General features: G+C 42.5%; 1 protein-coding gene across 2 annotated transcripts; it reads right to left on the minus strand.

The window, feature by feature from the left end:
* Positions 1-840: 840 nt before the first annotated feature.
* THSD1 (thrombospondin type 1 domain containing 1) lies at positions 841-25,865 on the minus strand. Of its 2 annotated transcripts, XM_069467243.1 has the most exons (5): positions 25,727-25,865; positions 22,763-22,904; positions 18,478-19,443; positions 10,204-10,362; positions 841-2,469 (listed from the first exon to the last, which is right to left on the minus strand). In XM_069467243.1, exons 2-5 carry the CDS (start codon positions 22,818-22,820, stop codon positions 1,091-1,093), a joined length of 2,562 nt encoding a protein of 853 aa, XP_069323344.1. In that variant the 5' UTR covers positions 22,821-22,904; positions 25,727-25,865; the 3' UTR covers positions 841-1,090. The 2 variants fall into 2 exon arrangements, with proteins under 2 accessions (XP_069323344.1, XP_069323345.1); XM_069467244.1 differs by lacking the exon at positions 10,204-10,362.
* Between the last annotated feature and the right edge of the window lie 1,891 nt (positions 25,866-27,756).

Below are 27,756 nucleotides of genomic sequence, written 5' to 3' on the forward strand. Positions count from 1 at the left end.
TGTGGAAGATTGAATAAGCAAACGTGACTCTAACTTTCTAAAAAGACTTCTTTCCACTTTTCCCCTGTTTAACTCTTTCTTCTAATTAAAAAAGCTTAAACTGTAAAATCATAAACTAGTCTACCTGCTTTCTATATACCTAAGGTTAATATCATTTTCTCAATAACATGATTAAGTCATGTTTAGAAATATGCGAGCACCAGCTGCAGGATGACACCCTGCGGGGTCTCTGCTGCCAGTTTAGTCCAGGGACACCTGCTCAGGATCCTGGTGTCAGGTCAGTGTCCCAGTCAGCACCTACTGCCCATTTTCCAGCTGATGCTTTCTCGGTAGACAATCCTTCCTCTCCAAAATGTTTACTATTTGCTTAGAACAACGGTGGATAGGTCTTCATGTGACCCACTACCCAAACAATCAGCTTATGCTATTTCTCCAAAGCACAATTAATTCACATAATTTTGTCAAGTCACCTGGACCTCTTCATTGCATTAGAAAACATTTAAGATATCACCCAACTCTGGCCTGAAAGTTCTGGAATATCTTGTGTTATCACCATTTCTAAGTAGCTTAGTGGTCTAATGGGCATAATTAACTTAATCAGACAAATATAAAACCTATTTTATACTGTCCTGAGAGGAGTCAAATTCTTAATGTATTCATAACTTAATAAATTACAAGTCAAGAGTTGAGACACCAAGTTAACTTTGCTCCGGCCCTTGTTAGTTCAGGCTCCCAGATTTCTGCTTCAAGTTGGAAATTGCCAATACAGTGTTCAAAACATGTCATACCCACGAGTCACATCTTATCATCTTTCATATCCATATGACAGACCAAGCCCCATTTGCTGTTTAAATTTTATTATCATTGTTATTAATAATAAACCAATAGAAATAGGGTAACAAGGAAAAGTTCAGGATAAATAACTTCTTCCTTACAAATCAGAACACATGCGGACACACACATCCTCCTCTGGTGTGAGTTATTTCCTACCCACATTCTGTCCTACAGCACAAATAGTCATACAAAACAGTCCACAGAACAATGTGAGCAGCTCAGCCCAGCTGTGTAAAGCCTTGGGCTGATTCTTGGTCTAGATTACCAGCTTCTCCACACTAAGCGTGCTTGTGGTTTCATCCTCTTCATTTGACCCGAAGTATCCCGGGAGGTCCAGCATCCTCTGCTCGGCCTCTGTGAGGCCAAAGGAGGAATTGTCATAGAAGGCGAACTCGGGGTGGGCGGGGAAGCTCTGACACTTGTCTTTCCTACATTGAGAAGGGCTCAGAGGACTGACCCGCTGGTAGCCTTCTTTAGGGGATGTGGGGGAAGACTGCTTTCTTGAGACACTCCTGTGACTGGGGGACGGTCCCCTGCGGGCTCTATGAGGCTCTGTTCTCTCAACTCCTGCCACTGGTCCTGCCTGGCGGTCCCCCAGGTCCGGTTTCCTTGAGGACTGCCCCACGGTGTAGGATCTAGGGACAGGGCCTAATGGACCACCGGTTCCGCCTGCCCCTTGGGAATGCTCCAGTTTCTCGGGAAGCAGGTGGGCGCCCCGACTCTGAGGCCTAGATCTGTCCTCCGCCTGGTCCCAGGTCCGCGTCCTGGAGCTGTAGGCGGGGGCCTGCCGTGGCGTCAGGGTGGACATGCTCCTCTCCCTGAACGGCCGGGCTTGCTTGGTCTCATGAAAACTGGCCGTCCTCCTGAAGTGGGGATTCCTGGGGTGGCTCCTCTCCGACGGGCCCCCTCTGCTGCCCACATGCCTCATCTGGGACTTGCGGATCAGGGTCTGGCTGGGGCTGACAGCACAGCCGGCCTGCGACACACTGAAATCCAGCCTGGAGGGGGGCCTGTCCCCGGCACCGACCGCAGGCTGGTCCAGAAACGGGGATTTGATCCGGAACTTGTTTGCTGCCGCTTCTTCTGAGCTTTCCAAGTCTAAGGGGGGGCTGGCGGCAGCGTCAATGGCAGTGTCCGTCAGGGGACTCTGAGACACGTGGTACACCTTGGTGGTTTCCGTCAGACCCTTCTTCTTCATCTCCTTCAGCTGCTGCTGGGCAAGGCGGTAGCTGAACAGAGGGGGGATTATCTTCTGGGCATTGGACTGGAAGCTCTCGCTGCCGGAGGCATCATCCTCGGGGGTGGCAGGAACGCTCCGCCTGTAGGTCAGAGGGATGCCCGCGTCCCCCGGGCTCCCCGCGGGCCCGTCGCCCCCATCCGAGAAGCTCCCGCGCGGCTCGCTCAGCTCGCAGATGTTCTCCTCGTCCGAGTTCTTGCGGAAGCCGGGGGAGTGAAGCGAGCTGTGCCGAGCCGGGGTGCTACACTTCGGGGGGCGGCCAAACCTCCTCCACAGCGTGATGAGCACGGTGGCGACGATGATGAACAAGCACAAGGATATGCCAGTGACCGTCACGATGTTGTTGGACTTCACCGGAACCTGGGGCTGAAGAGGAGACGGGCTGGATGGCCAGAAAGCTGCAAAAAAAAAAAATGGGAAGAACAAATGTATTCTCCGGTATTGTTTTCTCTGTGTTCTAAGAGCTCTGAATGGCTTGACCTAATTATCTAGCAGTTAAGGAAAGAAGGAAAATAAACAATTTCTGGTCTTACATATGGATGTCTGCTGGCAACTGAAGCCAGACAAGGTCACCACCAAAGGGGGAACACCATAAAAACAGAGACCCATAGAAGTGAGGTGACTGGGTGAGCCACCATCAAGGCGACGCCTGTGCTCGCCAGCTCCTGCTGAACTCACCTTAAATTTTCTGCACAAAAGCAGCATGCAGGAAATTTCAAGGGAAAATCAAGGTTTTCACTTACAATAATGTAGACATGGTATCTAGTTAAACATACCTATGAGAGGCACATTGGAAACTTTTACCAATTATAAAATTTGAAATGCAAAATGATTTAGATATGTTAAATTTAGGTAGCCTAATTTGCACATTGTAAGAGAAACTAACTGATGAAAATAAGATTGTCGGCAATATAATACAACTCATTTGCCCTTCTATTTAATAACCAGAAACTGTCTTTGCTAAGTGCTAAAGCCGCTGCTTTCTCCCTCTTCTATTTTCAGCTGCTCACTCTCCTTCCTACTTTCCATGTGGTGTGGGTTCATCTTCTTTTTCCCTGCTCTCTCAAACTGCCTTGTCCCACGGTCATCAAAATGTTTCATCAAGTGCAGGCACCACCTGGAGCTGCCTGATTGCTCTGGCTTGGATGTCCAGTACTATGTTGAATAGAATTGATGACAGTGAGCATTTTTGTCTTGTTCAAGTTCTCAGAGGGAATGCTTTCAACTATTCCTCATTCAGTATGATGTTGGCTGTGAGTTTGTCACATATGACTTTTATTATTTTGAGGTATGATCTATCTATGCCTAGTTTGTTGAGAGTTTTTATCATGAAGAGGAGCTGGATTTTATTAAATGCTTTTTCTGCATCTATTGAGATTATCATATGGCTTTTATTTTTAATTCTGTTTATATGATAGGTCACATTTATTGATTTGCACATGTTGAACCATCCTTGCATCCCTGGGATGAAACTCACTTGATCATGGTGAATTATCTTTTTGATGTGCTATTGGATTTGGTTTGCTAGTATTTTGTTGAGGATTTTTGTATCTATGTTCATGAGGGATATTGGTCTGTAGTTTTCTTTTTTTGTTGTTGTGTCCTTTCCTGGCTTTAGTATCAGGGTGATACAGGCTTCATAGAATGAATTGGGGAGGATTCCCTCCTCGATGTTATAGAACAGTTTTAGGAGAATGGGTACCAGTTCTTCTTTGTAGTTCTGGGAGAATTCAGCTGTGAATCCATCTGGTCCTGGGCTTTTATTTTGGGGGGAGGCTTTTTTATTATAGTTTTAATCTCTCTACTCATTGTTGGTCTGTTCTGGATTTTTATTTCTTCCTGATTCAACTTTAGGAGGTTCTGTGTTTCCAAAAATTTATCCATTTTATCTAGATTTTGGAGTTTGTTTGCATAGAGGTTTTCATAGTAGTCATAATGATATTTTATATTTCTCTGGCATTGGTTATAATGTCTCCTTTTTCATTTCTGACAGAGCTTATCTGAGTCCTTTCTTTTCTATTTCTGGATAATCTAGTTAATGGTCTATCGATTTTGTTTATCATTTCAAATAAACTTTTAGTTTCATTGATCCTTTGTATTGTTTTTTTGGTTTCCATTTTGTTTAGTTCTGCTCTGATCTTTGTTATTTCTTGTCTTCTGCTAGCTTTGGGTTTGGTTTGTTCTTCTAATTCCCTGAGGTGTAACATTATGTTGTTAATTTGTGCTCTTTCTGTCTTTTTGATGTAGGCATTTAAGACTAGGAACTTCCCTCTTAGGACTCCTTTTACTGTATCCCAGAGATTTTGGAAGCTTGTGTATGTCTTTGTTGGTCAATTAGAAGAATTTTTATTTCCATCTTGATTTCATCATCGACCCAAGAACAAGAACAGGTTGTTTAACTTCCATGTATTTGTATAGTTTTAAAAGCTCCTCTTGGAAGTGATTTCTAGTTTTATTCCACTGTGGTCTGTAAAGATACATGGTATGATTTCGATTTTTCTGAATATGCTGAGACTTTTTTGTGGCCTAACATACGACCTATCTTGAAAAACATCCCATGTGCTGATGAAAAGAATGTATATTCTGCAGATGTCTATGGCCATACCACCCTGAACATGCCTAATCTCAGAAGCTAAACAGGGTCAGGCCTGATTAGCACTTCGATGGGAGAATGTATATTCTTGCAGTTTTGAGTAGGAAGTTCTGTAAATGTCTGTTAGGTCTATTTGTTCTAGAGTCTCCGTTTAAATTCACTGTTTCTTTGTTGATTTTCTGCCTTGATGATCTGACCAGTTCTGTCAGTGGGGTGTTCTAGCCTCTGGCTACTATGATGTTGCTGTTTATTTCTTTGCTTAGATCTGGTAGAATTTGTTTTATAAATCTGGAAGCTCCTGTGTTAGGTGCATATACATTTAGGATTATTACATCTCTTTGTTGAATTGCTCCCTTTATCATTATAGAATGATCGTCTTTGTCTTTTTTTATTTTTTTACCATTGCTAATTTAAATTATGTGCCTTGGTGATGTCCTGTTTGCCTGAATCTTCCAGGTGTTTGATGCCCTTCTTGCACCTGGATGTGTAAATCTCTAGCGATACAAGGGAATTTTTTTCTTCATTATTCTCTCAAATAGGGTTTCTATGCTGTTTGCTTTATTTCTTCTCCCTCAGCGATACCTATGATTCTTATATTCATTTGCTTAACATAGTCTCGTATTTCTCAGAGAGATTATTCATTCTTCTTGATTCTGTTTTCTACATTTTTGACTGGCTAGGTTAATTTCAAAGTCTTGTCTTCAAGCTCTGAAATTCTTTCTTGTGTTTGGTCTAGTCTGCTCTTAAAACCTTCTCTTATATTTTAAAATTCCCTAAATGACTCTTTCATTTCTAGAAGTTCTGTCATATTTTTTCTTATATTATCTATCTCATTAGTAAATTTTTCATTCATGTCCTGAATTGGGGGAGGGGTGGTTTCTCTGTGTTGGTTTTCAACTTTGTCATCGATTCCCTTGATCTTATTTTCCATCCATATTCTGAATTCCATATCTGACATTTCAATTTCCTTTTAGTTGAAGTCCATTGCTGGAGAACAATAATGATCCTTTGGGTATGTCAAAACTACCTGTTTTGTCATGTTGCCAGAGTTCTTATGCTGGTTCCTTCTCATCTGGAACCTCTTCTCTCAGCTCAAGATGGATAGCTATGTGGTACACCTGATCTCTGCTGGGAACTCTGTTGCTCAGTGAAGAGGAGGAGAGGCCCCTGGATGGTGTGCCTGAGTCCTACTCTGGAAGACTGACCAGAAAGTAGAGGGGCAGGTGCACTGTGAGCCCTTAACACTGCTGCTCTCCTGCATCTCCCCATTCCCCTGCAGTTGTCACAGGCAGTCAGCATGTGCAGCATGAGCATTTGCCCTGGCCCACCAGGGGCAGTGGGGAGGTGGCAGCAACAGGTCTGACACTGGGATAGACACAGCGCTCTGGAGCTGGGACCTCAAATGGCACCAGCTGCAGCACCCTAGGTTCCTAAGCCAGTGGGACTCTGCTTTACTTTCTCTCTGGAGCAATGCTGCTGCACAGTCTCCAGTCAGCTCCCTGTGTCAGTCTAGAGGCCAGCTGTGATGGGGGAGCCCTCCTGCAGCTCTAATTTCAATGTTTGCAGGGGAAGTGTGGAGCCCCAGGGTTCTCTCCTCTGTCCCTTCCCCATGTGTGGATGCCTTCCCCAGGTACCTCCGATCCTGCCAAGCAAGTCGCCCCATTTCCCTCTCCTTCACTTTGGGAGCCTCCCTTTACCTTCCTGTTGATTCCCAGTGTTCTCTCTTGGTCAATCAATCCAAAGGTGAATATCTACCCGGCACCTTCAATCCTCTCCATGAGAGCAACATGTGCAGGCTGCTTCTAGTCTGCCATTTCTGCCCCTCCCCCTCTTCTCACTTTACAAAGACCCTTCTCCAGTCCTTCCACACTGCCACAGCCATATTCTGTTCCTGGTCTTCTAAACCACACTTACAGAAAAAGGAGTCCATATTTGCTAGACTTACTGGTCCCATATTATCACCTCTGATCTCCTGCAACCTGTCTCCAGCACTCCAATCGACCAGCCCCTGCCAAGGTCATGAATTTGGTTTTAGTATACAAATTCAAATTCATTCTGCAGCATTGGCTACCGTTAGATACTTCTTGCAATGTTATCTCCCTCTTGGTGTCAGTGAAAACACTCACTTGTGTAGTTTAGAGAGAAAAGCATGGATTTTGGAGCCAGGGAGATCTAGATCCCATTCCTGGCTCCACTAGCTCTACGGGCTCCATTGAATGTCCCACCACCTCCACCTCAACATTCCCAAGACTTGGTCTCTTCCCCCAGCATCTGTGCTTCCTCTGATATACCTGATCTGAAGGGAATGGCACCAGGTCCACGCAGTTGCCAGTACTAGACCCCTGGGTTTCATCCTTCATTCCTCCCTCTCCATCACTCGCCAGAGTCTTTGAATCCTCCTCTCCCACATCACCACTGCCAGCACTTCATTTGTCACATGAGTGTCTGAAAAACTCTCAACAGGCAACTCTGCTGTCATGCCTACCCTTCTGATTTATACTCTATGCTATAGCCAGGGAGATCTTCAAACACACAGGTCCAAACCTCTGAAGCCCCTCAGGATCTGGCCCCTGCCTACTTGTCAGGCCTTGTCTCTCCCACTCCCTCCTGGCACTCTATCCTCCAGCCACACTGAACTATTGCAGTTCTCCAGGTCTCTTAATGTACCATCACCTTCCATGCCTTCATTCACTGCTCCATTTGCTGCAACTCCCCTCCTCACCTCGTTCACCTGGGAGACACCTTCTCCGCTCTCAATCTTTAGCTCTAGTATCACCACTTCCAAGAATGGAGGTATTCCCAGCATGGATTATCACCCCTTCAAGCTTTCATAGCATGCTGTGGATACCTTTCTCATTGCAGGCCCTATATGGTACTGCGTATCAGGCCTATTTATGTGCCTTCTGAGCTACTATATCATAAGACCTTTCAAGACAGGGCCATGTCTTATTAATATATTCCCAACCCCAGTCACAGGAACTTGCACATAGTTGGTTCTCAATAAACATCAGTTTAATTAATTGATTGATTCATTGTTTAAAAAGTATTAGTAAAATGATCAACGTTCCACTAGACGGAACGTAGGTGCAACGGCAATTGGATCCTCCTACTCCCTTGTTGAACAAGATAGACCAAATAACATAGAGCTACAATCAGACCTTGGCATAAAAACATTCTTTTAAGGCCAAAAATAATCTCTAAACTCCTAACCAAGTGAAATAGTTGAATGAGGAAAGACTTGTTCCCTGTTGTATCACTTCTTTCATCTGAGATAGCTGCTGCTGACACTGGGTAGCAGCATTGCTATTCCACATTTTGAACCTCTTCACTTAGCTGTTATCTTATGACTCTAGCGAGCTCCCTTAAAAACCACAGCTGGAGAAAAGCCCAAAAGCTGTTGGGCTTTCCCATCTCTTCCTCAACTAGTCTTTCCCCTTTCACCCGCAGTGAAGGAGATTTCCTGATGCTATGCAGCCTGCAAACAGATCTTTACATTCCCAAGGAAAGGAAAACAGGTTGAGAAGAAAAAAAGAACACTCAGAAGAAAGGATCATTTTACCCACATATTCATTTATCTGAGGAACACTTAGAGTAGAAGTAGGGGAATCTCTGGCACTTACCCTTCTTGCTAATTTATAATGTACAAATTTCCAGTTCCCACACAGTATTAAAGAATTAAGATTCCAGAATATGAAATAATATCATGATTTTTTTACATGAGATGATGTATTTAAAATGCTGGCACACAGCAAGTAGTCAAGAAATGGTTGACACTGTTGTCACTTCTAAAAGAACAGTAAGACAATGCCAGTGGAAACTGATTTTAAATTCATTTAAGTATATGAAAGTCTAGATAGAATGTCTGAATACAATATGCCATCCCAAAATTGAGAGGATAGGATGTATAGGAAGGAAGTTATACACAAAGAAGGAGCTGTGGAAAGTGAAGGGGACTTATTAAGAAAAGAGGAGACAGAGAAGAGAGCCTTAGAAAACAGTATGAGATCTAATTAAAGAAACAATGGATTTGGGGTGGGGCCCAGGACTCATGAAAGAAGACAGGCAGATGGAGGGCTGGGAGAAGAGCCTAGGTCTGAGGCTGCCATAAGAAAACAACAGAAGGGAGAATAATGTCCTCAAGATGCTGGAATGAAGGGAACAAGGTTTATGGTACTGGCTGAAAAGATGAAACAGCAAGAAGGAGTTTCTAAGGCCACAGGTGAAGACAATGGCTGAGATATTTCCGGGTGCTTTGGCTAAAATGTGCTCTGAGATCCAAACACAGAAAAGCACCTAACTCCTCCAGATCCCAAAGAAATAAGGAACTAAGGATGGTTAACTTAGTTGGAGAGCAGAAGGTGGCAGGACTTGACAGTAGGACTTTATCTAAGGGTCAGAACTAGAGCAAAGGCCGGCCAACCAAAAGGAGGTTGCATATCAGAAGGTGGGATGGTGTGTGGGAAGAGGGAGGATAGTTCGTTGCTGTAACTTATGGTAAATGAATGAGATTCGGCTCCATAAGCTGAAATAAACCCAATTCAGCCACGTGTGCAGCACATCTATAGGCCACTTACATCAAATACTCATTGAAGAACTACTAGTGTGTGCCTTATAAATGCTTAGAAAGTGTGGGAAGGGCCAGTCCCCAGGTGATAGCAAGAAGAAATCTCCTGGCTGGGCTTGGTGGCTCACACCTGTAATCCTAGCACTTTGGGAGGCCAAGGCAGGAGGATTCCTTGAGCTCAGGAGTTCAAGACCAGCCTAAGCAAGAGCAAGACCCTGTCTCTACAAAAAACAGAAAAACCAGTCAGGTGTGGTGGTACAGCCTATAGTCCCAGCTATTTGGGAAGCTGAGGCAGGAGGATCGCTTGAGCCCGGGAGTTTGAGGTTGCAGTGAGCTGTGATCACACCACTGCATTCCAGCCCAGGCAGCAGAGTAAGACCCTGTCTCAAAAACAGAAAAAATAAAATAAAAGAAAGAAAAAGAAAAAAAGACAAAGAAATGTCCCTACCTCCTCCTCCGGCATAAGGGTGGTAAAGAATAAACTTACGCCAGTGAGGGGATAAGACAATGAGTCTTAGCCCATTTTTTATAAATAATGGTCTATGTGGTCCCCTTGGGCTTATCTGGCATTATGGGGAGAAAAATGAAGGAAAACTGTTTTCTATAGTTTTGGTGGGGAGAAGCAGAGGGAGAAATAACAAAAAATGTTAGGAAGAAATGATTATTCCTCCCCCATTTTTGTATTTTTAAAAATTGTTTAATACAGCTGAATCCTTACTTTAGGTATATTTCCTTGTCATTTCCCTATTCTCTACAGTGTTAAATCCCATCCTCTCACTGGTAGGCTTCTCTTCCAGCTACTCCCAGTCTTAGCCACACTCACAAGTACAGGGTTAGTAGAACCAACAGCAATCACAGAGCATTAGTGAGTCCACTCCTGAACTCATCCTAGTGATTCTTAGGCAGGCCTGGATTCAATACTCCTTCTGATGGAGGCTCCGTGGAGACACTCCCAAAGGAAGCAAGAATACCTACCAGCACACTCCTCCAGGGAACACAGGGAGGTCTCCGAGGACATTCCAGGGCAGCCAGGTCTGGAGGGGAAGGAAGTGAGACACACTCGGCGACGCTCTCTGACACCATCCCCACATGTGGTGCTACACTGGCTCCACGGCTGCCACAGTCCCCAAGTTTCTGCAAGGACATAAGTCATGCTTTTAACGCTAGTTCATTTGAGATTCAGTATTTAACTGTACCCAAATGAAGCAGCAAAACTCAAATCTCAGGCCTTGAAAAGTCAGTGAGTAAAAACATTCCCAGAGATGCAGAAAGCTGGAAAGAGTGTTGCTCCGAACCTTAAAACAAAGAAAAGCTGCATAATTTACAAAATCTCAACCTTCCTAGAACAAACCAGAGAGCTGAGGTCATAGGACAACCAACTATCTTGCAATATAAGGAAAGACAGGCTCCTCCAAGGAAAGATGGGATGCAACGCTTGTTTACCTGGGGCAGATACCAGCCCCCATACAAGCGGGGGAGAGGAATTCATCTAAAAAAAAGCAATGAATTGCTAAAAGCCTAATGTGGACTAGCATAGAATATAGAACCCTGAGGAGCCACATATACGAGCAGAATCTACAACCACTTGTAGGCTCTTCTCCACAGATCTCACCAAAGGCTCACAGGAAGGACTGAGGGCAGGTGCAAGCCCAGACAAAGCCTCCCTCATGGTGGAGGCCTGAGGAGGGAAGGGATAGCACTGTGGAAAAGACACAAAGCCTCACCCAAATCCTTCTCCCCAGCTCCTCTACCAAACAAAAGCCTCAACCACTGGGGGAAAGGCAGCAAAGCCTGTCATCCTAAGAGTACAAGTAGAGACTAAATGCTGCTAAGGAATGAAATAAGAAAAACTCCTTCACCCTTGGGGAGGAGGCAAAAATATCCTGGGCCCAGACTACTAGAGACCTAATGGGGAGGGGCAGGATCACCAAGAAGGCCCCATCCCTGATACTCATGGACATAGCACTTGCCTAAGAGTGAGGCTGAACCACTACAAGAGAATTCCCTTCCCCTACTTCAGGCTAGCAAGTACCAAGTATCAAATAACAGCAGTCCACTGTAGGAGAGAGGCAAAGCAAGAGGTGAAAACCTCTCTGATGTGCAGGCTCAATCCTAAAGCTGAGGATGGAAAAGAGGCACGGAGAAAAACCCTCTGGCAAGGCAATACCTTCCCTAAACACAAAGTAACAGCAGAAAATTTTGAAATCTGTGATGCACTGAGGGCAGCCCTAGCAACAGGAAAAACCCGAACATGGCTCAATTCCTTACTACATTAACCCAATACTCACACTAAAGGCCTAGCAACAACAGAGGTATGCCCATTTCCAGGCATAAATACCTTAGTGTCTATAGTTCCAAACTAGATATCCAGCTTTTGACCAAAAATTACAAGACACACAAAGAAGCAAGGAAAAAACGATAAACTATCAAGACAAAGTAATCAAGAGAACTAGAAAACTACCAACCCAGTAAAAATATCTTCCCAAAATTAAAGGAGAAGTACTTTTTCAGACAAATAAAAACTGAGAAAATTTATTACCAGCAAGCCTTCACTACAAAAAATGTTAAAAGAAATCCTTCCGGCAGAAGGAATATGATACCAGACAAAAACTTGCATCTCTACAAAGAAATGAAGAGTGCTAGAAATGGTATATATAAACGTAAATATAAAATCCATTTTTCCTAATTTTTAAATGCTCTAAAATATAATTGATAGTCTAAAGCAAAATTGTAGCAATGTATTATGTGTTTAATAGCATATATAAAGTAAAATATATGACAACAATTACACAAAGAATGGGAGGAATGAATTGGGAGTGTACTGCTCAAAGGTTCTTATACTACACGTGAAGCAATATAATACTTAAAGGTAGATTGAGAGTAAATATATACAATGTAAACTCTAGGACAACCACTAAAAACATTTTAAGGCATAAACAATACACCAATATTATAGTTAGAGTAAATTATAAAAATATTCAATTAATCCAAAAGAAGGCAGAAAAAAAGAAAAACAAAGAACAGATATTACAAACATAAATCCAGCAAAACAGATCTTAATCCAACCATACAATGATAACACTAAATATAAATAATCTAAACACATCAATTAAAAGACAGAGATTGTCAGATTCGATTTTTAAAAAGGTATAATCCAACTATATGCTGTTTTTTAAAAAAAAACCAGATTTGCCTGTAAAGACATATATAGGTTAAAAGTCAAAGGATAGAAGAATATATGCCTTATGAACAATTATAAAAAGAAAAATAGAGTGGCCATATTAATGTCAGAAGAAATAAAATGCAGAGCCAGGGATAAAGAGGGACATTACATAATGATAAAGGGGTGAATTCAGCAAGGAGCCTTAATAATCCTAAATGAGGATGCACCTAACACCAGAGCCTCAAGATACACACAAAACCCTCCCAGAACAGCCATTATTGATTGATGAATGCAAACTTCTCTTCCAAGCAGATACATAATTATTTCCAGGTAGAATAACTGAATAGTTCTCTATACACAATTAACCTAAATCTCCTCTCTATCAGCACTCATCCAACCTTAAAACCTATCAGGTCCTGCCAACACCAGGCACCAAAACATCCTCTGCATAAAGGTTGTTCTTCATCCTTTATGGAGAAAAACTTCTAATGCAGCCAAAGGTATATAAAGCACTACAAAACATGAAAGTATAGGGCAGATGCAATCTCTGGTGAGCCAAGTGGTGCAATCTTTGGAGTGAGTAATGGAATATGAGTTCTTTACAGCAATTAAAAGTCTCTGAGGATTTTCACAAGAGTAGGAGCATTATAAACCAGTATCCTGGAGCAGCGTCAACTGAGGCATGGTAATTATGTTCCATCCAGAGGTCCAACTAAACACAATATTGGTTCTGTGCCTCCCAGAGCACACTGCAGCTCCTCCTATGGCAGAACAATGAGCTGGCTTTGTCCTCAAGGCTTCAGAGCTGTTCCAACACTAAGCCTCCAGTGCTTAAAAAGCTTTGAGAATCTCATATTAAAATCTCTCTGAGTTAAAGTATTGTGATTTTTTTTTAAAATCTACTGGGAATCCCACTACTATGAAATCGAAATTGAAAATTAAGTCAATGTATAGTTTCCCCTTCCCTTGTGCTCATATTTAAGACAACAAAAAGTAGAATTAAAAAAACTAAAAATCCTTTTGTTATTCTTTCTGAGCCCTTCTTTTACTTTATATAAATATAATTCACTTAATTACATAGAGTCATTTGTCAAACTAAAAACAAAAGTCCTGTTAGTGGGGATCACAAAACAATCAAAGTTTTGATAAAAGCATAAATATTAATGTCAAAAAATTCCATTTTGAAATGTTAAGTATTCTTTTCCCTTGAAAATAAAATCAAAGCTTATAGGATAATTAACAATAAAAATAAACATTTGACCTAAGTTTTTTATGTCTTTATTTCTAAATCAAATTAATCAAACAAGAAACACAGGAAATCACTCAAATAAAGCAATGATCAAATTTAATCAGAAAAATTTAAAAATGCCTTAAGTAACTCTATCTCATCCCTGAAGATCTGAGCTAATAACTTTGAGGAAACCAGGAGTGATGGCACCTCCCTGTAAACCCAGCTACTCGGGAGGCTGAGGTGGGAGGACTGCTTGAGCTCAGGAGTTTCAGACTAGCCTGGGCAACAAAGCAAGACCCTATCTCAATTGAAAAAACAAACTTTAAGGAAAATACCTGGCAAAATGAGAACTCATGAGATAACTATAGTTTTTGTATTAGAAATGAAAAGCAAGATGACCGATACCTCAAATGGTCTTACTTCAATCTTACTGTTTTGTTTTGTCCTGCTTAGATGTCCACACGTACACTCATGCTGTATAACAAACCTGCTTGGCCAGGCTAAATGCCTTTCAGGCTATTACAGAGGATATTAATTCTGAATGAGCAAAATTTGTCTGGAATGTGAAAAGAGAGATTTGTTCTTGCCCACAACACTACCTGAAGGAATACAACCTATGAAATATTCATATCCGCAAGACATTTTGCTCTAAAGACCAAGGTAACTAAAAAAACTATGCTTATGAGAAAATTCTACAGACATAAGTGAGTAGTTACAAGGAATAGCAGGAGCAAAGGGCCCTGTGATAAGCAGTTCAGATTTTCTTTGCATAGAACAAGGCTCACTTACACTGAACAAGTCATGCTTATGTCTGGGTCAGTGGACTCCCAAGTGGTTACAGGTCTTCCAAGAGGGCTGGGTGGCATAAGATGAGCCAGTGAGTTGAGGAAAAAATAGAATTTCTGATTTTCCAATCTAAAAGCTTTACATTGTTTAATACACGGATTGACAGTTGATTATATGGAAGGCAGTTATAGAATAATGATAAAAGCGAACTCTCAAACTAGTTTACCTGGGTTTGTGTTCTGGTTCTACCACTTAAACACCATTGACCTTGAGCACATTACTCAATCTTTCTGTACCTCCATTTCTTCACCTACAACATAGACAATATAATGAGCCTAATTCATAGAGTTGTTATGAGGACCAAATGGGTCTGTAAAGAACTCAGAACAGTGCCCACTGCAAAGTAATCATATTATATAAATGTTATTTATCCCATGGAAGGGATTAAAGATCATAAATAGTCATTTTTGGCAACATACAGTATGTATTTGCTTTAAAATGTTATTTACATACTATCCTAAGGTCCTAAGACATATTTGGAGAAAAGAGACAAACATATACACATTATTCCATTTTCAAAAGGAACTGAGAAGAAATTCAGTGTGAGTCAGTGGCTCACACAAGTCACGGTGGGTCCCTAAATGATGCCATTTGGCAAAAAAGACACTCTTTACTGCTTAGAGCTATCAATCTAAATAGAAAATGAATAAAAGGGAACTCGCTCAGTTCAGTCATAAATTTAGCCACTAAAAACACAGGAAGTCTCTGAGATCCCTATTGTGAGCCTAAATTTCATCTCTCAGCCCCACAGAGCCAGAGCTGCTGTGGGAGAGCCACACAGAGAACTGGGGGTCCCCAGGTGTGCTTAGCTCCTCCAGTTCCTGCTCCAGGAACTGGGTGTGTCTGGCAGCTGCTGCGTGGGGCAGCCCCACACGGACCACCCTCAGCCTGGACACGCGAGAACCACCCCCCGTTCTGCCCCTTTCCAGCATCTTTCCACTGTTTGTGCTGCGGGTTGTAAGAACCCCAGTCTTTAGACACTGAATCGAACCACGCGTGAAAAGCCCACCAGCTTGGGAAACCAACGAGGGAGCCCTCCTGCCCCCAAGTGCCTTTAATCAAATGGCTCAAATTTCTTGACTTCCCACCATTCATAACCATTAAATTCAGTCAGAACTTTTTTCACTGAACAAGTATCTTCTTTAGAAAAGGCAAGAATGTCTTGGATGATTAAATTAGTTCAATCTAATTGTTTTTCTCCTCATACCTAGCTGAGACTAGCCAGACCTGAGTTCAGTTTTCATGTTTATAAGCACGTACTGAGCACCTATTAACGTGCCAGGCACACTGAGTGGGCCAAAGAACATAAAAAGCTTCATGGCAGCACGAGTCGAATTTTGCCATCAAATAAGCTTCCCCTGTCTGTGGGCTCAGGGAAAGGCAGGGGGAGGAAGACATTACACAAGCAATGGCAGAAGTGATAAACGCCATGAAAGAAGACCTAAAGAATGCTGCACCAGCTTACAGTAAGGGAATCGAACCAGCTCGAGGTCAAGGAATAGTAACCTTAGTGGAGACTTGGAGGATAGGTGATTATTAACCAGGGGCATGTGGGAGGACAGTGTCTTAGGCGCCAGCCCAGAGATGGTGGCTGCAGAGATGGGGGAGAATCCATAGAGGATTCCCATCCTCATGCCAAGTGAGGTGACTGGAAGCTTTTAAGCAGGGGAATGGCCTCAGCTGACCTGAATGTTAAACAGTCCCTCTGGCCGCAGTGGGGGAAGGAAGCGGAGGCAGGGAGGGAACCAATTAAGAATCTGTTGCAAGAGTCCCGGTGAGGAGTGGCAGAGGCTTAACCCAAGTAGGGCAGTGGAATCGGGGAGAAGTGGAGAGGTTGACACCCAGGAGACAAAGCCATCGGACGCAGTGGTGCATTATATACAGGAGGACACAAGCAGGACTCCTGGTTTCTGGTTTGAACAGTGAGATGGGTGGTGGAGTGCCACACTGAGGAGCAGGGCTGGGCATCCAAGGGTGAGTCCAGTTTCAGACATGCTGCTTTTGAGGTGCCTAGGAGACACCGGAAGGATGCCAGCTATTCTGCAGTGCTTGGATGCAGGCCAAGAGCAGGGGACGACAACCATCTGGTTAGCATCAAGACTAATCACTTGGCAAGTGTGTGACATAAAAGAGAAGGTGACTGGCACCTGGGGGATGAGACAGGTGGAACTGGCAGGCAGAGGCAGCTGTGAAGGAGCAGCCAGGGAGGAGGGAGGTGAGCCGGCGAGTGCGGGATCCCGGAATCAAGGTCAATGAAGACGTGGACTGAAGTGCCCCTGGGTCTGGGGACTTGCAACTTATTCCTGGCTGCTTCTGTGAGAGCATTTTCAGGGGAGGAGTCGGGGTGGAAACCAGTTTGCAGTGGGTTGTAAAGAGAATGAGAGGCAAAGAAATGAACCCAAAAGGGTAGGCCATTATTTCAAACAAAGTTTTTGGGCTATAAAGGGAAGAGGAGAGAAAGAAGGTGATGTCTGGGGAGAACATGGGGTTAGAGATGGTTTCTGTTTTGATTTTAGATAACAGAATTAAATATATTTCAAAGCTGATGAGAATGAGCCAGTAGAGGAGGGACAGTTAAAGACAAGAGAGAGAGGAGTACTGACTAGCAGAAGGTTCCTGAAATGAGCAGAGGGGCTGGCATCCACAGTGCAGGGGAGGAGTGACAGGTCACGGTGACAGGAAGGAGAGGAGAGGGTGGGTCTGACAGATCTTTTGGTGGGAGGGTGCAGAGTTCCACCTAACAGCTCTCAGCCCCCTGTGTGGCAGTTGGCAAAGTCAACTCTGAGTTAACCAGCAGGTAGGGGCTGAGGTCTGAGGAGAGTGGAGTAGGCCTGAAAGCGCTGTTGTACAGACCAGGAGCATGGCCTGGCCAGGGTGACACGCCGGGCAGCATTCAGGCCCCGTTGATGGTGGAGGTATTATGCACGCATAGGGTAACTATCTGCCTAGGTGTGACCTTGTCATGCAGCCTTGGCAGCCTGGGTACAGCGGGCGACTGGCAGATGGCTAAAGTCATGCAGAGATGGGCAGGTGCCTGGGCAGGTGCCCTGAAAGGACAGCAGGGTAGAGGAGTTTAGGATGTTGGTGGGAGGGTAGTGAAAGGGATGGATCACAGAATCCAGGCTCGATAGAGAGGCGAGTGCAAGCAGGGAAGTGCCCGGTGGACGGGGAGAGAGCCGAAGGAAAGGGACTTCTGGGAAGAGGAAGTGGGTAAATTTACAGCAAGGAACACGGGGCTACAGACACACACAGTCAGAGGCTTGTGCAGTCGGGGGCACTGGGCTTAGTGGGCATGAAGACAAGAACAGCAGGCAAGCGAACTAGACCATCTCTGCCAAATTAAAACCATGCTGAGACCAGGCTTGTACCCAGGAAAAGAGAAAGAAATGCAAAGAGCTGTGTGGAGAATGGATGGAATTGTCACAACCCCGCTTCTCTGTGAGTAGGCAGGGCCTTACACCAAGAACCCAGAATCTGGAGAAGTTTTCAGAAATCTGTTTTGATTTCTCACTAAGTCTTCATTCCTATAATGAATGATGTAAGAGAAAAGAGAGAATGCTCAGCTAGAGGCAGACAGAAATTACTAACTACAGTCTGGGATATAGCTTTGAGTTCTAGTCATGTCTGCCATGGACTTACAATATAATGTAATAATGGGATTTTTAAAATATAACAACAGCTAATGTTTATTGAACACTTTCTGTATGCCAGGTAGCAAGCTGAGAAGGTTACATGTTTATTTCATTCAACCCCACAACTCTGAGGTAGGTATTTTATTATCCCTATTTTACCAATGGGGAAACTGAGACCTAAAGAGGTTAAGTGGGTCTGTTTACCACTGGTCTTAATTTTTCAGATAAAGATGATAATGTCAATTGGTACAGTATGAGGAATGAACCATAAAAATGATAGTACAACCGCCTAAAGTTCACCTAAATTGTAAACAATAATTTTGATTACATGAAAACACAGATTTGACTTAAAAATGTTTTAAAATCTCAATACCAACCTATATTTCTCTGGATTAGCATGCACTCCTTCTCCTTTGTGGAAAAATGGCTTCTGCTTGAAATGCCAAAGTCAAAGCAGTATTTATTCTTCCCCATGTCAAACAAAGTACAGTTAAATACTGTTCTCCTCTCTCCCAGGCGCAGGTTGTTCTCGGCCAGCTGAACAGTCCTCCCCGCAGGGTGTCCGGGGGTGTCCTTGAAGACAGCGATCACTCCCTGGACGAAGATGCATGGCGGGGGCAGTACCATCACCTCCACGCCGGACTCACACGTGAGCTCTGGCACCATCACCAGTTTGTATCCGAACTTCTGGGCCAAGTCAATGGGCCCCGTGGAGGTGATGACCGAGTCTCGCCCAAGCAGCCTCAGCACCACAGTGACATAGGCTTCTGGCCCCACAGGTGCACAGCCAAACTCAACCCACTGACCTTGAGCGAGTTCTGTCCTTTTGCTGGCTCTTATCTCCAGCGGCTGCCCCGGACTTGTTCTTGCCTGGGGAAGGCTGTTGGTGAAGATGACGTCCACCATGATGTCGGGCTTGTCTGCAGGAAACGGGCATAGCGGTTGATTGGTGAAAAAGCCCACCTGGAAGGTGCCTTCTGCTGCCTTGGAGGTCCTATTCAAGTCAACGTGAAAGACAGGCCACTCCACCCTCAGAAAGGCACTTTTCTCCCACCAGGAGACTGGAGTGCTATTGTCTGTCGCTTCTAGAGTCATTGTGAACCAGTAATCGCCGGCCTCCTTGAAATAGAAGCACTCGAACTCCAGTGTTCCCTGGGACTGGTTGGTCAGGAGGTACTTGGTGGTAACAGTCTGATTGGTGTTGGCCTCCAACAGCAGGACAGATACATTCCTCAGCGTCCCATTAGCACCATCAAAATACCGGAAATTCACAGACACCGTGTTGTTGCTTAGTGCTACATGGCCTGGCTCTCCCAAGAAGAGATATTCAGCTTTTCCAAGAACTGAAATAAAATGGTCAGGATTGGTTTTTAAAAGGTGCGATTTTTTTTTTTTTTTTTTTTTTTATGAGACAGGGTCTTGCTCTGTCACTCAGGCTGAAGTGCAGTGGCACAATCATAACTCACTGCAACCTCAAACTCCCAGACTCAGGCAATCCTCCCACCTCAGTCTTCCGAATAGCCAGGACTACAGGCACACCCCACAATGCCCGGCTCAAAAACAGCACTTTAGACAGACTAGAAGTTAGAACTGAGCCAAGGGTAATGTGAAATGATGCCGAGTACAGATCTGGGAACTGGGTATTGTGCGCTTTCCATTCTAAAGTGGCTCTGTTCTGTCATCGTCATTTTTCATAGTTGTGTTTAAAATAATTAACGATACTCCGAATTCACAATGCTCAACAATGTAATATATCTGTAATGAAAATCTATAAAGCTAGAATAACTGACAATTCTCAGGACAAAAATCTAATACCTCTCATTTTCCATTTTAATCATATTCTGGTATTTAGGGAAAATGGATATACAGAGAAGAGAAAGCTTTATTTAAATGACACAATACAAACTGCTGTAGATTATTTTAAATCTAAGACTCTAAATTTACTTTAAAGTTATTATTTTCTGATATTCAAGACAAACACTTGGGAATTTTTACCAGCAAAGGAACCAGTGTCCTCAGTTTGTGTGAGGCAGAAATTTTTGGATGGATAAGAAATATTGACACTTTACTCTGCATGGGTAACCCCAAGGACAGGGTGAATGTTTACGAAATAACTTGGTTTGTCCTTGGCAATTTTAATGACATTATAGCGAGTGGTATTGACCTAGATAGGACAGACGACTACTGGCTTCCCAAGTATCATTCAGTTAGGATCAATTATACCTTTTAAAAAGATACCCCACAGAGCAGCTGAAGAGGACAAAGAACACAGACACACAAGAATCCTTGTTTCTATTTTGAACCCTATCCAAATACGTATCAAAGGAGGCAGAATTTGGCAATGCAACAATCAGCTGGCCCATGGTGAGAGTAAGAATTCTAGATTTAAGGGACTACAGTGCCCTTTAGGTTTGAAAAACAACTTACATAAGTATGAATTTATTATTATAATATATGTATCATACATATATAATACATACATAGTATAAATGTCCAAAGGATGAAAAGGGGCTCATGTGTTTTTGGTTTTGGCTGGTAGTCTTTAAAATACCCTTATAGATATTCAGGCAATGATTATTAGAATCAGCACATGACTATCTTGGCACACAGAGGTGGGTTTGTTTTTTTTTTTTTTAAATTAGCTCAGCACTTCACCTAGTTCTTATCTGAGATAAGGTGAAATAAAATATCTAAAATTGGGATAGGCTTGAATTCTTGATCACTTGTTTGAAAACTATAACAGGATAAAGTTCTTTTTTTTTTTTTTTCCATTTAGGCAAAACAGAAGTTGAGGAAAATTCCCTTTTGCTTGGAACTGACTCAAGGTTGAGGAAGGTGGCTGATTCTGGTGCAGCTTGTGCGCTAGTTCAGAGCCGACCTGGCACCTTTCGTGAACTAGGGCTAAAGAGACTCCAGCACTTACCACAGCCACAGGGAGAAGTTAAGACTGAGAACAAAATCAGATTAATTTGAATCTGAAGGGGGCAGGATGGCTCTATGGTAGCATTTTAAGATTAAGAGACATACACCACTTAGTTAAGTAATAAAAGTCTATTATGAATGACAGAAATTGTCAATGAGGCAGATCAGATTCTGACTTAATGGGAAGCCAATCAATGAAATAGACACGGATGCCCAGTTGGAAATGGAGAACAAAGACGCAATTGATGGATTGCAGCAGCAGCAGATAGGAGGTGTGTATAAAGGGAGAACTTGCTACTTTACTCCAGAACTCCTGTTCCTACAGACAAGAATACATTCTCATTTAGAAAACTACGATTTGGTTCTTTCACATCCTGACTACTATAATAGTTTTCTCTATGCTTTCATCTTCCCTCTCCCCATTTCTTTATTGTATTTAAAGTAACTGATGTCTCTATATAAGCATGTTGCTTAAAAAAAAAACACAACTAACCTGTAATGGTATATTTTGATCAATATGAAGTGGAGATAAAGGGAAAAAAACATATCTATGAAAATACCTTCCTTTCCATTAGTGACCTATACACTCAAACTTTATGCTCTATTTTACACTCATTCAACTTTTATTTTTATATTCTAGTGAGATATCTTGCTCTTAACAACAACAAACATCCTTGCACACTTGGTTTAAATGGAGAATTTTGATGTTTTATTTATCATTATGCAACCAAGGAGACTTATAAATTTTTGTAGAAGACTGTTACATGTAGAGCAATCTGGTTTTAGGTAGGAATCAATTACTTTAACAGAATTAAATTCCACATTAGTTTTCCTTAAATGAAGCATCTTCTTGTTTAAATAAACTTCTTAAAAAAGAAAAGACTGAGAAAGGAGATCTACTAAGTGAAATGAACAGCACATGCTCTGATCCATTTAACTGGCTGTAACACTGATATTATACAAGTCAGTATTCTTTATCTTTGGGATCACAATTTTTTCATCAAATTTGAAAACAATTTCCACTCCCATACCATCAACTGCTTAGATGTCTATGAAGTATCTGGAAATCATCAAAAGAAAAGTAGTGAAGATTATGTCATATTGTTGACTCTATTGGTTCACTAGTTGCATAAAATTCTGAGAATGGAAACAAAATGAATGAAGAGAACTAACTTTAAGCACCTACTATATGTTCAGACATTCAAGGTGTTTCATATTGTTGGTTTTATTGTATCACAACAACCCTGTGAAGTCAATATTATTGCTAAGGTTGAAAGAGACTAAGAAACTTGTCTAAGAGCACACAACCATCAAGGATTGAAATTCAGATTGGTTCCAAAGATACTTTAGCATCAAAATTCTCTTGTCAAGTGAAACCTTATGTAGAACCTCAATATACAAAACATCACACCATGTTTGTGATTTATTATACTGAATTACTGGAAAATCAAAGAGAACTCAAGGTAACATGCTTGTCTCCAATTTGTTAAAATGGAAGTAAGCTGTTGTTTATTATTTTTAAAAAGAGTTAAAATATATGTAAAGTGAAATTTGAATCAGTCATGCAGAACCCCTGAAGCCCATAAGAGAACCCAGGATTGCAAAGATCACACTTTAAAAGATATTGCACTATAGACCCCACCCTGCGTCTTTCATAAGAGTCATCAATATAATACATTTATAAACCTCACACTTATGTTTATTGCTACCTGCAGCATTAAGTATACTCACGATACTCACCATAGTCACAGAGCACCACCAACAATAGATTTGAGAAGTCTTTCAACATTGGTTTCATTCTGATCAGCAAAATCCCAGGTCTTTAGTCTCCTCATGTCCTTTCTCACATTCAAATTGTGATTTAAAAAAAAAAAAAAAACACCTGAAATTAGAACCTCAAGAAATGATGGCTCCACTCAATGTGATTCATAAAATAGTAATCATGAAATGACAAAACTATCCAAGAAGTCAAACTTCATAAGTGATACTGGAAGGAAACTAGTGAGGACACAAATTTTCCCTGGGGCAATGACCTGTAAGCCCCTTTTATTCCATTATAGCTCACCTGTCAAGAACATCCAGGTATGCTCAACACCAAGATTATCTTTGCAAAACACCAAAGTCTCTTCTCTTTATAGCATATCCTTAAGCGGAGAGTTTATTATTACTAGCTTAATTTTATCAAAGCTAATAGCCAATTTGGATAATACATTTTCACACTATGTATCTGCCTGGCATTTCACACTGATCCATTTACTAAATTTTTGCCAGACTTTCATTTAGTGTTGTGCTGTGTACACCCAAACCATCCCTGCCTGGCTTCCACAAGTGGGCTATTAACACTTCCTTGCCCAACCGATGTGTCATCTGGATTATTTCATTTCTGGATTCCTAGGAGGTACAGCAAATGATCAAAGCTTTAAAAAAGATACTCACTGTATTACAATTAAATGTGAACTTCACGTGGCCCTGACTTTCCTTGTTTAGGGTAGTCTAAGGAGAAAACACGTAAATTACAATTATCATCCTCTGTCAGCCATGCAATACCATTGCTGCTGGTACGCACCAGGAGACAGATGATTCACACAGCAGTCTTCCAGACCACCTAGGAGGGCAGGGAAGACCTTTTTGGCCTGTGGTTCAGTGTGATTTGTGGAAAGAAGCACTTACTTTGATACAAACAGACTACTAGACCATAGAATAAGATGCAGGGCATTTAAGAACAATTTTTTTCATACTAGAGTCTAACAAACTATGTGTTTTTAAACATAACCAAATAATATATTTTCTTAATATTTATAGTCCCCCCATTACTTTTAGTTAACATATTTTGATAAGCAAGTATAGTATATTCCATATACATGTTACATCCCTTCAGATAAGAGCAGAAATTAAAGGAATTAAGAGGACTGGTTGAAATAAGCCAAAATTCAATGGAAAGGAAACTGGTGTGTCTCTATTAGCTTTCTGTCAGTATGAGTCGCTTGAACAAAGGAAATACTGTACTTCCTCAAAGGGAAGCAGAGATTTGAAGGATGTGAAGTGTAATTATGAGGATGATTAGGGCACCCTCCTTTCCTCAGCAAAAAAAAAAAAAAAAAGAAAAGAAAAAAGAAAAAAAGAAAGAAAGAAGGAAAATGAAAAAAAAAAAAAAAAACCCAGAAAATTCTGTTTTAGTGGAATTACCCACAGATTTGATCTAATCTTTTCTTTGAACACGGACTGGGAAACCTGGCCAAAGATAGCAGGTGAGGCCCTTGCAGAAAGCATCACCATATCCCTTGGGCAAGTGTGGGTACTCTGGGAAATCAAAATGCTTCCTTTATGTAACTGACACTCAGTAACCAAACTAAGGAGAAGCTGGTTCCCCAAAGTTGAACTGGCAACTCCCAAATTGCTCACTTCTACCACTATAGAAGTTAAAGCCCCTGATCGTAAATGATTTTGTGATTATAACACATTTTCCTTCTGACGAAAATGACCGATAAAACAGAATTGTGTGATAATCTACGTTTAGAACTGAATGGAAATGGACTTATAAAACAAACCAGCCTATCAATTATTGTCATGTCAAAATCATAACATGCTTCTGTAATCTTTTTTCCAACCTTACTTGCTTATTTTCTTTGAAATGTTGTTCCCAATACCATGACTTGCTACTTAAAATGTGTGGCTTGAGAATAGTTCTCAGAAAATAAGAACTTAAGTATACTTTAACACATTTGAAAATAGTTTTCTATAGCATTCACATACATAAAAGTTTATAGAGAAATTCTAAATGTATCAGCTTTGAGGGTGGGGAGAAGTGAATATTCTCAATGGCTAATAGCATCACTCAACCTTAGACCCCACGTTTATGCTGAAACCAGCTAAGATAGACGCTTCTATATCCCCCTTCACTAGCTGCACACAAAGAAAATGAATTAGGCTAATATCCATGGGAACGATGACTTGTCAAAGAATAAAAGGGAAAACAAAAAGAAGCAAAGTGATTTTGTCCCTTCTGACAAACATGCACATGCTCATGTGTATATCTAAAAACAATACTTATGAGAAGAAAATCCCTAATTCCAAAGCAGCTGGTGTAAATAGTCTTTCTTTATGTATTCAGTGCAGCCTGCTATGCCCTGGTCCCACGGTTTGGGTGCAGCTTCCCTGGGAACCTGCGCGCTCGCCCCATCTACTCAACTTCCCAAAGGCCCGCAAGTCAAGTTCAAGCCTGGAAATCTAGCCCCGGGGTCGTCAGCATAAGGTCCTCCTAATGAGCACCGTTTTGAAATGCTTATTCTCTCATGCTGTTTGTGTCCCAGAAAGGATTTTATTCGGGGGTGGGGGAGAAACAAACTTATTCTGCAACGCTCGTTACTCCCAAGACGCGGTTTTTCAAGTCTCAACAGTGCGGTCTCAACACCGGTCTGTCTATGGCCGGTCTCAGTCACTCCGCAACACCTGCGCCAGGCGAGAGCCCGAGTCAGGTAAAAGTCGGGGCTCCGACCCGCGGACACGGACGCCTTTTTAAAGCCTGTCCCCTGGGGCGGAGGCGGGTGCATGGAGGCAAAGCCACCGTCCACCTGCGCTTTCGGGCTGCGGGGAGGCGGCAGGGTCCGGGGGCATTTCCCGACCCCAGCGGAGCCGCCGAGAGCCCCCGCGGCACAGGAGCGCCCGCCGGGGCGCGGGCACCGGGCCGCGGAGCGCTCTTCTTACCTTTCGGGACTGGCGAAAGCAGCCCGGGGCCGGCCGGGCGAGGCGGCTAGGCGGGCGGGAGGCCTCAGGGGCCGCGAGGCAGAGCGCGGAGCATCCCGCGTCCCGACTGTGCGCCCTGGCTCCGCGGCGCGCGGCTCCCGCAGCCCCGCCCGGGCCCGCCCCCTACGGCGCAGGGAGGGCGGGTACGGGAGGGCTGGGGGCACTGGGGACCGGGCGCGGCCCGCCTCCGCACCTTCTGGGCAGCGCATCCCTTCCTGCCCGCCCCCAGCTCGCCGCTGCTGGACAGGAAACCCGCGGGAAGCGCGCGCGGCGCGCCAGGGTCCTGCGGAGACCGGGTCTGGCCACCGCAGACGCAGATCACCCCAACACGCACCCGACCCGCAGCCCGCCAGGGTTTTAAGGGCGAACCAGCAGTCTCCTGACACTTCAAATTCAATCCCGCCTCCCCTAGTGTCATTTTTTTCTGGAAGACCACAAAAATAAGTCATTTTAGCGGCATAAACATTCTTTCCCAAAAGTTATTGAAGGATTTCAACAGAACACAGTTCAGGTAAATGGCATCTTCGTTTTCCTTTCCCTGGAATCAGAATTGGTTATTTAATTACACTACACTTTTTTAAAAACTGTACTTTGCAAGTGTTAAAAGTTGTCTTTTAAAAAGAATGAGAGGATGGATTCCGCCTTAACAGTTGTGTTGGTTACCGAGTAACCAACCGCATGTGCAACCAAGCCGCATGTGCAATGCGACTTACCATTTGCTTTTCTTTTACACAAAATATACCACTTAACGGACAAAACTAATGTCTGATGATGGAAATCAGAGCACAGTTGTGGGCTCTGGGGAGCAGGCCACTGGAAAAAGGCACCAGGGAACTTTCCGGGGGGTGATGGATATGTTCTATTGGTACGGATTTACTATGCATTTGTCAAAACTCATCTGGCTGAAGATGTATACATTTAGGTGTTTGTAAACTTTACCTCAATTTTTAAAACGTTAAAAAATATGCCATTTGCAGGCCCTTGAATCTATCACTTCATTTTTTAAAAGGTATTACAATTATTTATATGTTATCAGAGGTACCAAATTTTCTAAGTACTTACCTTGTCAAATAGTTAATAGTAACAGTACTAATAAAATCCAAATTTTCAAAGGCTTTAAGATCATCATCCAGTTTCACTGCCAGTAGGATTATCTAGTCTAATATCCATTCATCAACTCAAGTTGGGGTTTCTTTTCAAATACATGCCACAAGATCCCTGGCATTTTCAGTTTTGAAAGCAAAAGCTCAATGGAGTGAGCTTTGGAGTTAGATAAATCCTAACTTGAATTCCAGCCCTTCCTCTATAACCTTGAGTAAATTACTTAATCCCTCCTTGCCCATATTATAAAAGGCATATACTAACACTTATTTTGAAATAATGCTATTTTTGAAATAATGCTATTTTGAAAATCATTTTCAAGTATTTTGAAATAGTTACTTTGAAATCTTTAGATCTGTAGTGATTAAGTGAAACATATAGAAGGCAACTTGCTCTGCTTTAATCCTTCAGACACACTCTCGTCAAAAAGCCACTCTTCAGGGGTGGGAGTAATCCAGATACAAGTGGCTATGTATCAATGTGCTTGGTCATTTTTAAAATAACAGCTTTACTGAGATGCTTGGGCAATTCTGTATTCATTAGAATTCCCGCCAAACTGTATTAACTGTCTGTACTGGGCAATTAAGATACAGTTCAATCTTTTTGAAAAGGAAATATAAAAGTGAAGGGGGAAAAAGAAAGCTTTCCAAAGAACAGTGGTCATGGACTTGTCAGTATTGAACTAAAACTAATACAACTCTCAAGATAATTCTCTTTCTGGGTCAGTGACTGGTCTAGTGACTGATCTGCAAATTGTGTATTTATACACCATCATTTCAATTACTCCCATTATACAAATGGAGAGATCTTTTATTTCCTTGGGTAATATGCTGAGATGAAAGCTATAACTGACTCGTGATTTCTTATCAGGACACAAAGAACACAAATGA

This window comes from Eulemur rufifrons, chromosome 4, assembly GCF_041146395.1.
Source record: "Eulemur rufifrons isolate Redbay chromosome 4, OSU_ERuf_1, whole genome shotgun sequence".
Taxonomy (NCBI): domain Eukaryota; kingdom Metazoa; phylum Chordata; class Mammalia; order Primates; family Lemuridae; genus Eulemur; species Eulemur rufifrons.